Genomic DNA, 15585 nt, shown 5'->3' on the forward strand with positions numbered 1-15585 from the left:
GGTCCTTAAAGCTCCAGGACGTGAATGAAAGACTTACAGTTTCCAAGCAGAAAAAGTCATTTTTACTGCTGCTGTAGTTTTAGAATATCCTTCCCAGAAATGCTGAATGTGAACATGACTGTGTGATTAAACTGGACTGTGCGAGCGGTGCTTTGATTGACACTCTCCCTGTTGCCGTGCCCTCTCCACAGGCTCCATGCCCCCCGGCTGTGAGCTGTACTACGGTTTCACCCGGTTCGCCATCGAGCTCAATGAGCTCTGCCCGGAAATAAAAGACCTGCTGCCGCCCACCGACGCCCGCTTCCGACCTGACCAGAGGTACCGACCCGCTAACAGGGGTACCGACCCGCTAACACACCACCCAAACCTGTAGAGAGGGGTACTGACACACTAACACACCACCCAAACCTGCAGAGAGGGGTACTGACACACTAACACACCACCCAAACCTGCAGAGAGGGGTACTGACCCACTTACACACCATACAAACTATCTGAATGAGGGGTACTGAGTGTGGGGGTGTGGCTTGGTTACCTGTGCAGGTATGTGGAATGGGGTTCTGAGTGTGGGGGTGTGGCTTGGTTACCTGTGCAGGTATGTGGAATAGGGGTACTGAGTGTGGGGGTATGGCTTGGTTACCTGTGCAGGTATCTGGAATAGGGGTTCTGAGTGTGGGGGTGTGGCTTGCCTACCTGTGCAGGTATGTGGAATAGGGGTTCTGAGTGTGGGGGTGTGGCTTGCCTACCTGTGCAGGTATGTGGAATAGGGGTCCTGAGTGTGGGGGTGTGGCTTGCCTACCTGTGCAGGTATGTGGAATGGGGGTACTGAGTGTGGGGGTGTGACTTGGTTACCTGTGCAGGTATGTGGAATAGGGGTTCTGAGTGTGGGGGTGTGGCTTGGCTACCTGTGCAGGTATGTGGAATAGGGGTACTGAGTGTGGGGGTGTGACTTGCCTACCTGTGCAGGTATCTGGAGGAGGGGCAGGTGGAGCTGGCAGCCTCAGAGAAGCAGCGCATTGAGGACCTGCAGAGGACCAGGAGGAAGTGCATGGAGGAGAACGGCGTGAAGCACCAGCCGCGCTTCTTCAGGTGAGCCCAGAGGCCCTGAACCTCCGCCGTGCGCTTATCTAAACACGGCGTTACAGGGGTACGGGGGTACAGCCCGACCTTCATCTGCCTCTCTCCCCCTCCTCCCTCACAGGAAAGTCATAGACTCCAGTCAGAGAGAGAGATGGGTCTCCAACAACACCTACTGGGAGCTACGCAAATCCCCCGGCTTTAACAAACTGGAAAACCCTGCGCTGTGGTAGCATTCGGAAGTCTGTGCTCCACGCATCGTCACTTCTGACAGAGAAGCTTCTCCCCGCGCACAGCTGTTTTAAAGCTCCTGACTCTACTCAGACACGCAGAAGGGTGGGCAGGGGCTGTGGGATTCGGAGGGAAAACACTGTTAGAGCAGGGGTTGTGGAGGAAGGAAGGGAAATCACAGCTAGGGCAGGGGCTGTGGGATTTGAAGGGGACTCACAGCTAGGGCAGGGGCTTTGGTATTCAGAGGGAAATCACAGCTAGGGTGGGGGCTGTGGGATACTGGGGTAAATCACTACTAAGGCAGGGGTTGTATGATTTGGAGGGCAATTACCCCTAGGGCAGGGGCTGTGGGATTCAGGGGGAAATCACCGCTTGGACAGGGGCTGTGTAGTTTGAAGGGAAATCACAGCTAGGCCAGGGGCTGTGGGATTCAGGGGGAAATCACCGCTACGGCAGGGGCTATGGGGATAGGAAGGGAAATCACTGCTCGGTCAGGGGCTGTGGGATTCAGAGGGAAATCACCGCAAGGACAGGGGCTGTGGGATTCAGAGGGAAATCACTACTAGGTAAGGGGTTGTGGGATATGGAGGGAAATCACCACTCGGGCCAGGGCTGTGGGATTCAGAGAGGAATCACCACTAGGGCCAGGGCTGTTGGATTCAGAGAAAAATCACTACTAGGACAGAGGCTGTGGGATTCAGGGAGAAATCACTATTAGGACAGGGGCTGTGGGATTCCGATGGAAATCACCGCTGGCATCTGTGGAACACTGCAGCAGAACCTGCGCATCTCCCAGCCCGCGGAGCTACCAGGGATGCGGTTGTCAGGGAAACGGTGTACCCTGCGGATCTGCGATCAGCTGTTCCGGCTGCAGAGCATGACTTTGCCTTAAAGTGAAACTGCTTTTTAGAACACTTACAATATGGCTCACACGCAGTTTAGTGAAACTCCACTCCACCTCTCCAAGCAATAGGGCAGGGCCATTAGGCACCAGCACATACAGGCATTTCATGCATTTTTGTAGAGTGGCTTGTTATTGGTTAGGCTATGCTGACTTCAAACAGTGCACAGCGGAGTATTATCATATTCAAGAAAATAACATTTTAGTGAAATATCTTAAGCCATTAGTTTATCATGTTTAGGTGATGAAGTGTTCAACAAGGCCATGTTGGACAAATCGGACCCAGAGACTGCACAGTACGGAAAAAGGGGCCCCTTATATGGTCATAAATCCGGGCTGGGTCCGGCTAATCCAGAAAGAGTGTCAGATATGCCCCCCCCCCCCCAACCCTCGAGTGATGAGCAGTGACTAGGCAGTGACGCCAATTGTCCCTGATTGGTCCACAGAATATTAAAATATTGTCCAAATGACACAGTAACTTGGCAGAAGGGGAGACTTTAGATGAAGAAAAAAACATGTATTGCAACTACATGTTCCTGTTGGAAAAAATGATTGCCTCTGTATTTTGACCACATTGTTACCATTGACGGCTGTAATCTGCGTGTTAACTTTAACCCACATGCGTCAGTGGGAAGGGGTTGAAAAAAGGAATGTTCTGAAAAAAAAGAATGTAAAAGGAATGTTCTGTGAAAAAAATAATAGAAATAGGAATGTTGAGTGTTTGGCATTTCCCTGCTTTTCTTTGTCTGTTATAAGCCCTACTGATGTGAGGACAACTGCACAGCATCACATTTAATTTGGGGTGAAACAGGCCCCAGTCTCACCTCTGTGAGTTTAATTTGGGGTAAAACAGGCCCCAGTCTCACCCCTTTTGAGTTTAATTTGGAGTGAAACAGGTCTACGTTCTGCTTCTGCTTAACTTACTTTTTATTTTCAGGTCTCTTTCGCTTCTAGAGTCTTCTAGTGCTGTTAACATTACATAGGAGCCACGGTGAACATACAGAAGTGACTACTGAGTATTACAGGCCACAATGTGTCAAATAACTGACGAAATTCCTCACTGATTTAACATTACCTTTACTTTGTATGCTAGTGTTTTTCTTTTTTATAAGGTGAACCGTTGTCAGGCAGGTCTTTAATCTCTGCATTATTTAAACTGGCCGTGACTTCAGACTTTCCCTGTTTCAGACAGAGCAGCACGGCCCGTGTGCTTCTGAGCTGCGTGTGCACCACATTAGCACGTCCGCCAAGCCCTCCGAGTATCAGGGGCCGAAGCTTAATTCACCAACCGCAGGAAGATCAATAATGTGATTGGTCAGATCATGCTGCGTTTCATTTTCACTGTTTATCTCAGTTTTATAATGGAAATTTAATTACTGTTTTTACACTGGAGGTCCCGATCGTGGCAGTGGCGGGGAGTTAGGGTCCCAGCAATAGTTCACAGAAAAGGATTGGTGTGTGCATGAATAGTGTGTAATTAATAAGAGCTTTATCATTGCTATATATATATATATATATATATTTCTTTTTATTCCTTTATTGTTCAAAACTCAAAAAAGCAGTGATTTCTGTGCCTTAATTTCTGCTTGCACAGTATAGACAGATTTTAATACGCCTTAACAGCTAAATTCAGCAGGTTTGTACTCCAAGATGACAGCTTTCAGAAGCTCCCAATAGGACAGGACTGGGACATGACTGGTCTGGCTTGCAGTTAGGTGGCTAAAACAATTGTAACCCGATCTGACACTGAAAATACACAACCATCTCCTCCCTGTTCCTGTTGTCCTGATCGTTTTCACTGTAGTGCTGAAACATTACAGAATTCCAGCGCAGTGCCACGAATCTACTGACTACGCACACCACACAAAAACAGCCTCGTTTCAACTGTCGAGTTTTGCAAAGATCAAAGAAAAACATTTACTTTTTATTTTAAACAGGCCGGAGAGGTTTTTAAATTTTCGCTACGATGAGATGAGACACTGTGCAGTACTGGTACAGAGCTTAATGCTTCTCCCTTTCGCAACTGTGGCTTTCCAGCAGAAGTCCTCCCCAGGCCTCCTGTACGATCTACAAACCAGGGCTAAGACTCTATGACCCTGTGGTCACTGCCCCTGAAACTGTCCTCTGCTGATGCAGATTTACATTTTCAGACATGTTCCATAATGTCACACAAGATCAGTTTATGAACGTATGAAAACGAAATTGGATTTAAGTGAATACATATGGGCATTTTAAAAGATTGTAACAGGCTTTTAATCTTGAAGACGACATACCGTGTTCCGTGATGGGAGATCGCAGTGGTTTGGGTTTGCTCTCCGTGTGTGTGACTGGACTTGGTGCAGTAACGCCTAGGGAGCGTAAACTGCATTAACCTACCTTGCGGGGACCTACAACGCCCGCAGCGTTTACACTTGTGAGCTGTAAACACGATTCAGTTCTCATTTCAGAGAAGCGCACGGGTTTGAAAAGTTCAAAGCTTCGGATGTTCTGGTGTCACATTTCATTGTGCGTTAAATGCATGTGCTCAGGACACGGACTGAATGTTAAATGACGTACAAAGGCTTTTCTTTTTGTTATTTTGCTTTAATCTGACTGACTGCTGTGTTGGGCCGTCAGCTTCTCTGAATCCATTTTCAACCGGGTTTCTTCTGAAGTATTATTATCGAAGTACAGTTACACATTTACATGTTTCCGTTAACACTGCACTGCTGCTGTATACTGCTTGTTCTAATAAAAACAAAAACAAAATGGTCTGGTGGACTTAATGCTTTTTCTGGAATGAAACTAAAGTGACTAAATAAAAACATCTCTTTTAGACTTCAAAGGTTTCTCTGCGTGGTTCTGCACACCTAAAATCCAGAAATGTTTGTGTTTGCAGTTTGTGAATGCGTATCATTTCACTGAAAATGTGTGAATAGTGATCACGTTCGTTACATTTGGGCTTTGTGTTACGCGCAGTCCTGTTCACCTGTGAACTTTAACTCAAATAGCTAGTTTCATATTCTGAGCACATTCACAGCATTCTGTTCTCTGTTTACTAAAAATCACGACTGATGAAATTAATCAAACGAGAGAGTGATTAATAAATCAAAGCAGGACTCAGATAATTGAAATACTCCTTTATTTCAGTAACAAACATATAAACACAACAAACGTAAAATGATCTTGAAAGAAAAACAAGCCATTTGTAAATAAACTAATTTATTCAACATTACTGCTTTTCAGTCAGATTTCTGTGGTGACATTTTATGCTCGGTCTGCGAGAATATTTCGAAAAATATTCTGTTGTGCCATGATGTGTTCAAAAAAATTTTTTTTTGTAACTTAGTTCCGACTAAATTACACCTCTGTCAGATTCACATTTTTAAGGTAAAGTGCTTTCTTAACGGTATGTGAGACTTCAAATCTTATGGAAGAAATATGTTTTTTCGAATGTTAGAACAAAAATAAAACTACAGACAACCAACAGAAAACTACTGAACTTTGATTATGAAAAATTGTTGATATTAATCTGGACAACTCTTTTCCATGTAATGTTAAGAGCAGTATACTATCAATATTTTTTTTTAAAAACAAAAAAAACAGCCGATTTAAAACAGGATAACCCAATATGGGTAACAGCATATATTCTACAGCTCAAATATTCCAGCAACATATATACAAACCCAGCATTTAGAATTGAAACTGAATGGCAAATCAGATTAAGAAATCCCAAAGCAGCTGCTTTTAATTTAATACCAGCTACCGCTAAAGGCTAATGAAAAATATGCAATACAAGTCATCTCAAGAAATATATTTTCGACATAAAAAGTTACACACACAATACATCCTATACATCTGTAAAAAAAAATATAGAATTCCTAAAAAAATTCACTTCACCAATTTATTTCACCAAACTAAACAAGCTGCATTCCAAAGCAATTCTGCCTGGCGTGTGTGAAAAGTTCAAATTCTGATAAAAAGAAAAAGAAAAAGAAAAAAGAATGGGAGTCAATGGGTGAGTGAATGCCAAATTAATGTAAATTAAATAAAATCTACAGTGCCTACAATCAGGATTTAGCCAAATGGACCTGGCCCCTAACACCACACAACAACCTGCTAAGTTCCACCTACTTCATGTACCTTTCAGCAAAACGTATTTAGCGTGTGCGCAACAAAACTTCATAACCGGTCAAGTGCATTTTATTTCCAGCTTGGAAATCTAGCCAACAGATCTTTGTCAAACTTGAGGCACTTGGAAAAAAAAAAAAGGTCCCGTGACGACTTTAGCCAGTTTAACCCACACACGGCTGGGAAATCATACTTCTCAAAATCAAATTTAACAGAAACCGCGTGCAGCTACTGCGCCTGTACGACAGATGCGCCATTTTGTGGTGAGCTGTTCTTCTCTGGTAGTGCCGATCATATTCCTTCGCTAGGGAAGCGCTGACCGTAAACGGCCCGCATTCCTCATCATTCACACGGAATGTTATACTTACTGGCAAACTTTCTGAGACTGCCACAGTTTAAAATAGTTCAGTTTTATTTTCCTAATTTTATTTTTTCTCTTAATGCAAATGGATGTAGGCCCAGAGGAGGACTTTCAATTGTGAAAACAACATAGGGTGACCTGGGAGTGGGATAATTCTGCCTGCCAGAACTGAAATATATTCATTGTTGTCTGAATGAGTAAAAGTTGCAATAATATTAACAGCACAGATTTTGAATGGCCAACTGTGTCTAAATCCTGGAAATCCCCGGTGTCAACAGCAGTTTCCCGCTCCTGGGAGAGCACTGGGGAGCTCTGGTGGACTCCTACTCTGAGCTCTGAAAGGTTTGATTGGGTTTAACCTGACTCTGCTCTATGATAACTGTGATAGAAAATTGCGATTTAATGTTGTGAATAATGAAAAAACAAAGTTTTAGAAATAATAAGGCACGCGCATTACGTACTGTGTCTGTTCTGAGCTGTGCCTCTGTGTGTGCGTCTATCTGCTTGTATTTTCAATGTATAATCTGTTGCAACCACTCTTCTGTTTGTTAAGCCCCTGCCAGCTCCCTTTAGAGAGAGGCAGCAGTACATCCCGCTCCTCTTATCACCAAGGCCAAATTTCATACCAGCAGGCTAGAGTCTGCATGACCACACAGCCTAGGCAAACAACGCGTGAGTGGAAAAGTACTAGTGTGAAGGAACAAAGGAGTGTTTGCCCCTTAGAAAGTGTACAAATCAAACACAGACAGAAGCTTATTCGAGATTCGCTTCCCGAGCTCCTGCAAGAGCTCTTCAACTGTCTGCAATCTGCAGATATAATAAAAGGCTTGAAGCTTGACAGTCTCAGTCTCTCTTCCTTAGATTAATAAACCGTCTTGATTTTCCACAAAATTATCAGAAGCGTACTTCTTGTGAAAGAAACGTGCTATTTGCTGGTGATGTATTTGTGGGAGTACAAAGAAATAGCAAAGTTACATATTCTGCCCTTAATTAAACGTTAAATACCCGTGTAATTATAATGTGCCTTTGGAGCTTGGCCTAGCACCAATGCAGGATCCCAGTACCGCACCTAAAGCCCAGTCTGGATGGGGTTAGTTTCACTAGTGGTGGTCAGGTGATGTCTGATTTCTACCAGCGTAATTCAGTCATTTTATTCACGTGCGGAACGACAATATCAATGATTTTTACCAGGCACGCAAACAACAGTTCCAGCTGAAAAACCTCCAAGGTCCTCTGATAATCTATTGCCGTCCGGATCAACGTGTCATTATTTGATGCAAATTACAACTATTTTGGGCAGCACATTTTTATAATGCTCTCCCATTTTCGGCTTTGTGTACTTCATATGTTTCATATATTTTTTCCATACATTGTTCGTCTTAGAAATAGAATATAAAAAAGTTGTACAACGTTACACGTGTGTTGTGTTGTGTTTTCTTCTTGATAGGCAGTAATGTGTGATGAATACATGCGGGAACAGCCAAACAGACATGCCCCCCCTCAGTCATTTTGGGGTGTAATAAAGGCTGTTTCCGTGCGGAGCGGGCACGGAAATCACTGATGTGCGAAGATTAAAAAAATACATTACCAACTTTGTCCGGCAATACTAATCCAGCCAGTGGGATTCTGACCAAATGAAGTGAAATCTGTACAACTTTGACTCGGGGGGGGGGGGGGGGAGGGGGGAGGGGGCACTGGGAGTTGGGGCACACAGACCCCCCCCCCCTCAGGCCTCGACGACCCCGTCGCCGTTCTCGTGGGGCTGCAGCTGCACCTTCTCTATGCAGTCTTCCTGGGGGGGGCGCACCCTGTTGAAAAAACCCATCTGGGGGATAGACATAAGGGTGATGGGTCAGTGGGTGGAGCCAACACAGGCTGCTGGTAACTGACTGATCTCAACCCAATCTCCGTGTAACCTTTCGATTGGTTAAAACACAGCAGTGACTGACGACTTATCTGCCGCTCCACATATATTTGGTGCTATGATTCTATGTGCAGGAAAAGTGACTTGACTCAGTGACGGATATACATTGCAGGTGGGTAACAGTGATACCCTGCAGTAACTGAAGGACAGGTCTGTACACTGCAGGTATGCCGTATACAATTATACTCCATTACACTTACACGGTGACAAAGACACCTCCACAAGAGGCTGTTGCTGTTTTAACTATCTTGCTTTGCACATTTATTACTTTGGCCGTGTAAGTACAATAAAATGCAGCTGCAGGCAGCTATTACGGGTGCCAAGTAAGGACAGCCACAATTATGCAGAAAGTAAACAACCAAAAACCATGAAAAACCGTAGAGTTTCTGTAAAATATTCTGGGTGAGACTGTGCAAAATAAATTTTAACTCCCCACACACAGGTTAATCGCATGTCACCATAGGCTGTCCCAAGGACTATGACACACGCCTCACTACAACAGTACTTTTTGATGTGTGGAAGATCTTTTGTGTTTTATTTCAGCGTGCAGACAGCCGCTGAAACACCACCCTTCCACCACTGGAAAACAGCACTGTTAGGCTGTGCTTTCCCAGGCCCGTCCATCAGGGGGCGCCAGGCAGTCAGGCAGGCAATGAGCTCACCTTGTACATGATGAAGATGAGCAGTGCCAGCAGCAGGAGGCCCGCCAGCACGGCCAGGGCGGTGACCCATCCGGGAACTGGCAGTGCGGAGTCCGTCGTCACCCAGATGACGGCCGTGTTCACCTGCGATCGGAGCAAAGAGCACAGAGCCGTCAGTGGCACACAGATCTGCTCCAGGACAGCCTGCCCTGCAGACACTAAGGCACACTCACCTGGGCGGAGTCTGAGACACAGTCACATGGGCGGAGTCTGAGACATACTCACCTGGGCGAGGCTGAGACAGTCACACGGGCGGAGTCTGAGACATACTCACCTGGGCGAGGCTGAGACATACTCACCTGGGCAGAGTCAAAGGCACACTCACCTGGGCGAGGCTGAGACACACTCACCTGGGCGGAGTCTGAGACACACTCACCTGGGCGAGGCTGAGACACACTCACCTGGGCGGAGTCTAAGACAAACTCACCTGGGCGGAGTCTGAGACACACTCACCTGGGTGGAGTTTGACGGGAGCTCTGACACCAGCTTCGTATAGGGCATTTCTATCACGCTGAAGGTCGCCGTTGACCTCACGTTGAAGGAGTGGTTCTTACTCTCAGCCTGGGAGGGGGGGGACAGGGACGGGGGTTACTTATGAAATCAGTTCCAGCGCCAGAACGTCCCCTCTGCAGGCTCAGCCTCACCGTGAGGAAAGTGGCGACGCCCAGCCGCGCGCGGATGAAGAGGATGGCGCTCCTGCCCCTCTCCAGGCGCCCCACCTGACACTTGATCTTCAGACACTTCGCCCTGGCACAGTCCTGAGTGCACACAGAAACACACACACATGAGCTCCACGGTAACAGCAGACACACACACAAGCTCCACGGTTACATCAAACACACACACAAACTCCACGGCAACAGCAGGCACACACACTGCTGGGCTCCACAGCAACAGCAGGCACACATACTGCTGGGCTCCACAGCAACAGCAGGCACACACACTGCTGGGCTCCACAGCAACAGCGGACACACACACTGCTGGGCTGCACGGTAACAGCAGACACACACGTATGCACTCTTTTCCATTCTGCCCAGTCAGCATTACCTCAGGAATAAGTGGTGGATTCCCACTGACCAGAGATAAACAACATGTTTATTTACTGCCTCATCCTGCCACAAGATTGACATGATACAGACATGTATGGATTAGTGCCAACATTATTTACACGACTCAGGAATGTTTAGTGAACCGCGAAACACAATTTACACGTGTTTTAGGTACTGCAAAACCACAAATCCTGTTTTACAGGTCGCAAATTACAAATTGCAAATGACGAAGCTCATGCTGTAATTTTGATGCTCATGCTGTAATTTTGGCACTATTTACGATTGGGGGAAAAAGCCACACGCGTATGCGCCAATCAAAATGAAGGCATCCACAGCCAATCAGAGGAAGAGCAGTAGGTATCCACAGCCAATCGGAGGAAGAGCAGTAGGCATCCACAGCCAATCGGAGGAAGAGCAGTAGGCATCCACAGCCAATCGGAGGAAGAGCAGTAGGCATCCACAGCCAATCGGAGGAAGAGCAGTAGGCATCCACAGCCAATCGGAGGAAGAGCAGTAGGCATCCACAGCCAATCGGAGGAAGAGCAGTAGGCATCCACAGCCAATGGGAGGAAGAGCAGTAGGCATCCACAGCCAATCGGAGGAAGAGCAGTACCAGCGTCTCCAGGTCTCCTCCCAGCGGTTTCTGCTCCAGCTCCCGCCGGTGCAGGCGATTGGGCTTCCTCCCGTCGGCCCGGCCCCCCCTGGGCGCCGTGGAGTTCCTCACCCCCACTCGCGGGTTCTGGCCAATAGAGACGAGCGCATCGTCACACACCGAGCGCCCGGACACCCACGCTGGACACCGGTACAGTGGCGGACTGGATTTATACCCAGCAGGCTATGGGTTTAAATACTAGTGAAATGCACATTAACTTTGCACCTTTGAGCAAGAACTTATCCTATATATATATATATATATATATATATATATATATAACATTACATTACAGGCATTTAGCAGACGCTCTTATCCAGAGCGACTTACACAACTTTTTTATTTTTTTTATATATATACTGAAGCAATTTCGGTTAAGTGTACAACGGCAGTGTCCTACCTGGGAATCAAACCTACAACCTTTCGGTTACAAGTCCAGGTCCTTACCCACTGTGCTAGTATATATATATATATATATACAATATATTCTATGCTGGTAAAACAAAATGAATGTCAGTTCCCATTATTTCCCATATTAAAAGAGGAGCTACTAAGGACAGGGACAGAACTTTCCGGAAACACACCAGGACGTTGAGGGGGTTGATGACCATGTCCGTGCTGCACTTCATGGGCCCGTCCACCTGGTACTTCGTGATGTAGAGGAGGGAGCCGTTTCGGATCCCGTAGGGCCAGGCGATGTCCAGGATGGCCTTGCTGAACGTACTCGGGCCGTTGTTCCGGAGCTGCGACAGAAACAGTCCACGTTTACATTCACGCCAACAGCAGCGGCTGACCACCTCACCTGAAAAGGCTGTGATTGGTGGCATGTGGGGTCACTACCACCGCTGTAGTTAACGAGGGTCTGACCTCATAGACGAGCGGTCACTGACAGCCGCCCCACTGTAGTGTAATGGACAAGTACAGTTTTACCTGCTATATATATATATATATGCGATCTCTCGGCATTTCAAACTTCAAAATGAAGGAGATCAACTTTTTTTATTTTGCATTTCCACCAAGATAACTGGATTTGTGGCACTTTATTTCTACCTAAATTATGAATATAATCTAATCTTAACTGTCATTTGAGCCATTTCCCAAGTCTCTGTGGTGCTCACACCTGAAGTTATAAAGCTTTAAATAGGGCACCCCCTAAATGGGCAAGGATTGGCCAGATTTGGCATGCGTGCAAAGGGTCTGACCTCATAGATGTGCAGTCACTGACAGCACAGCCTGCTGTAGTTAACAAGGGTCTGACCTCATAGATGTGCAGTCACTGACAGCACAGCCTGCTGTAGTTAACAAGGGTCTGACCTCATAGATGTGCAGTCACTGACAGCACAGCCTGCTGTAGTTAACAAGGGTCTGACCTCATAGATGTGCAGTCACTGACAGCACAGCCTGCTGTAGTTAACAAGGGTCTGACCTCATAGATGTGCAGTCACTGACAGCACAGCCTGCTGTAGTTAACAAGGGTCTGACCTCATAGACGTGCTGGACGAGGGGTCCGATGTCGTCCTCCAGCACTGGGTCCTCTTTGGGGTGCCAGTTAGCAATGGGAAGGAAAACCTGATCAGGAGCTGAAACCCTGAGGGAGAGAATCACATGTCACACCTATTCCCTCCAATCAGGACACATCAAGCCTATTTCCACCAATCAGGGAGAAGGACACTTACTGAATCAATGGGTTTCTGATTAAGAACAAAGGGAAAAGAGCTCAAGGCTGATATATGAGAACATTATCAGCCGTGGGGAATGCACCCTCATAATAAAACTAGCTTTCATAATGCTTTGAATACATTCAAACAGCAAAGCTTATAAACATTCACAGCACAAGCAATATGTTCTAACAGCAAAGCTTATGAACAGTAATAGCACTGGGAATATGTTATAATAATAGAGCTTCCAAACATTCATAACACTAGGAATATGTTATAAAACCAAAGCTTACAAACATTCATGGCACTAGGAATACGGTATAACAACAAAACTTTTACAGCGCTAGTGACACAGGATAATTGTTCTTACCCTCGAATTTCAACTTTGGCTAATACTGCAAGCTGTGTGAGAACGGACACCAGGCTGCTGGTATTGTTAAACTGGTTGGAACTGCAACAGAAATAGGACACCCCACATTTAAGAGAAAACAATTGAAAAGTCAGTTGAAGCTGCACTTGTTATTGCAAATTTGTGAAATTTTTACAGGAAGTGATTCTGTGGGCTTTGTAATTCAGTTCGGTTCTGCAGCTGCACCTCCTGAGATACCCCCACCCCCCACCCCTTCACCTCCCCCCCCCCCCCCATACCTTCGGATCTGCAGGTGGAAGGTGATGGAGGTGTCCTGTTCAGAGAGCTGGTGTACACTAAAACGCAGTCCTGCCAACAGCTAACCGAGCGAAACAGAGAGACACAGAGGTTAGAGGTGTCTGCACCACCTGGTAAACAGGAAGTACACACAGCAACAGGAACAGGACCAATCTGCCAATTTCCTGTGATTTCTCGCTAATGTAAAAATTAAGATCAAAGTAATACTCAAATCTCTCAGTAAGTACTGAAGATCAGAGTAAATCTCTCAGTAAATACTGAAGATCAGAGTAAACCTCTCAGTAAATACTGAAGATCAGAGTAAATCTATCGGTAAATACTGAATATCAGAGTAAACCTCAGTAAATACTGAAGATCAGAGTAAGACTCACTTTAGTTCCTTCTTTCATTGGGTTCCCCAGGTCACAGACCACCTGTCTAGTCTGGTTCTCTCTCTTGTATGCGCAGGACAGTCTCGACAGAGTCTAAAAAAAAACAGAGAGACAGAACTACACATCAGCGGGCCGATAAGCGATCGCCATCAAGCACGCTGCTGCGAAGCGAAGCACAAATGAAGATGATCGACACGCGTATTTTTATAGCGCTGTTTTCGCGGCCCGACCTCGCTGTTGCGCACGACCCCGATGAATTCGGCCTGGGGGGGCATGAAGACGTACAGCTCCGCCTCGTACGCGCCCTCCCCGCTGTTCTCCGCCGCCACCTCCAGCGTCAACGGGTTGTCGTCACCGATGTAGATCTGTGTCTGGTCACTGCCCATTACATCACATTGCATTAATATAGCAAATAGCCTCATCCATTACATGTTACATTGCTATAGCATATGCTCTCTTACATTACGATACGTTAGCAGAAGCGCTTATCCATGGCAATATACAATGCAGGAAAACGGTAAGAGCTTTCACCAGATTAGTATCAGTAATAGTACCACAGCATTCTGAGACCATACCCAGGATATATATGTAACATCAAAAAGCGCTACTGCCAGTTCACCATACTAACAATGAACCAAAACACAAATTATGTCAGATAACACCCGTAAGCACAGGCAGTCTCTTCAAACGGCAGAGCAGAGAGATCAGGGTGGGGGGTGGGTGGGTGGGGGGGTTGGGGGGGGCGGGATTGGGTTTGATAATCGATGTAAGAGGGGGAGGAGTCAGGGGTAAGTGGGGGCGTGGCCAGGACAGGCAGTGACGGGAGGCCGTCTCACTCACCTGATTACTGCCAGCTTCAGGTCAGGCTTACAGATATTGTCCTTCCCACAATCCAACAGGATGTGGGCCTGGTGAAACAGCACAGGAGGTTTATAATATGAAAAACACAACCTGTTCTGTTCAAATCTTACTGTTATTATCAATATCAAAAACACAATCTATGCTGTTTAAATGTTACTATTGTTTACATAAACTCTAAAAACTGCATTTTTACCCTGAAATTGCCCAATCAATCAATCAATCAATCAATCAATGTGTTTTATTGCATTCTCAGTTCAGTAGACCAGAGGTTCCCAAACTGAGGGAGGGGGTCAGAAGACATAATGACTTACTGCCCCTAATACACTTTCACACTGGCAGTCTTACCAGTCAAATTAAACACTGCACTACATGCATGCACAACATTAGTAATAGTACATGCAGCTAAAAACACATTTCATGAAACAAACACAATTCCATATTTGAACATAACTGTCAGGCCACATTTCAATAAAGGGCAGATCAGAGTGACTGCATTTACTCGTTGAGAGGGTCAAACGCTCAGATTTTGGAATCCACTACAGAAGAAGAAAGAAACCCCGTGGCATCAGAACAGAGCCTTAAACCACCGCCCACATGTGGGCGGAGCCAGACCGGGGTACGGCTCACACCTGTCTGGACACGTTGGACGGGGTGGACTGGTCCAGGATGGGGAGCAGCCCGGTTCTGTCGGCAGCGGTCTTCAAGTCCAGGCTGTACCCCATGAAGACTGTGATGGGCGTGATCTTATCCCTGAACTCGGAGTCATTCTGCAGAGAAAGACCCAGTCAGCGCTAATCATAATAATAATAATAATAATAATAATAATAATAATAATAATGCAGAAGAAGGATAGATTTCTGACATAAAGGTAGACAGTACATTACAAACAGACCATCCAAATGCAAAGTATATCTATAAAACACATTGTCCCTTTAAGTCAGAGAATGTTCTAGAAGTGCAGGTGAGCACACAGGAAGGCGAGGTTTCCCTCACTATTAAATAGGTATAGGTATAGCGTGTCTC

The 15585-nt window shown here is 46.1% G+C and overlaps 2 protein-coding genes across 5 annotated transcripts in view; one reads left to right on the forward strand and one right to left on the reverse strand.

Moving 5' to 3' along the window:
* LOC118214235 (oxysterol-binding protein-related protein 6-like) overlaps positions 1–5032 on the forward strand; it is a 40581-nt gene extending 35549 nt beyond the window's left edge. For all 4 annotated transcript variants that reach the window (XM_035394013.1, XM_035394016.1, XM_035394017.1 and 1 more), the window contains 3 exons: positions 192–318; positions 966–1088; positions 1201–5032. In XM_035394013.1, coding sequence (XP_035249904.1) covers positions 192–318; positions 966–1088; positions 1201–1309 — 359 coding nt within the window. In that variant the 3' untranslated portion in view covers positions 1310–5032. The remainder of the gene's footprint in view (positions 1–191; positions 319–965; positions 1089–1200) is intronic.
* Positions 5033–5312: 280 nt separating this feature from the next.
* Positions 5313–15585, reverse strand: part of LOC118213773 (integrin alpha-V-like) — a 25359-nt gene continuing 15086 nt past the window's right edge. Inside the window, exons 18-31 of the mRNA XM_035392931.1 lie at positions 15192–15329; positions 14542–14609; positions 13932–14079; positions 13702–13794; positions 13312–13391; positions 13034–13114; positions 12488–12593; positions 11590–11748; positions 10967–11092; positions 9949–10062; positions 9758–9865; positions 9266–9388; positions 8376–8504; positions 5313–8341 (exon numbers count right to left, since the gene is read on the reverse strand). Coding sequence (XP_035248822.1) covers positions 8406–8504; positions 9266–9388; positions 9758–9865; positions 9949–10062; positions 10967–11092; positions 11590–11748; positions 12488–12593; positions 13034–13114; positions 13312–13391; positions 13702–13794; positions 13932–14079; positions 14542–14609; positions 15192–15329 — 1443 coding nt within the window. The 3' untranslated portion in view covers positions 5313–8341; positions 8376–8405. The remainder of the gene's footprint in view (positions 8342–8375; positions 8505–9265; positions 9389–9757; positions 9866–9948; positions 10063–10966; positions 11093–11589; positions 11749–12487; positions 12594–13033; positions 13115–13311; positions 13392–13701; positions 13795–13931; positions 14080–14541; positions 14610–15191; positions 15330–15585) is intronic.

Source organism: Anguilla anguilla, chromosome 15 (genome assembly GCF_013347855.1).
Source record: "Anguilla anguilla isolate fAngAng1 chromosome 15, fAngAng1.pri, whole genome shotgun sequence".
Lineage (NCBI taxonomy): Eukaryota > Metazoa > Chordata > Actinopteri > Anguilliformes > Anguillidae > Anguilla > Anguilla anguilla.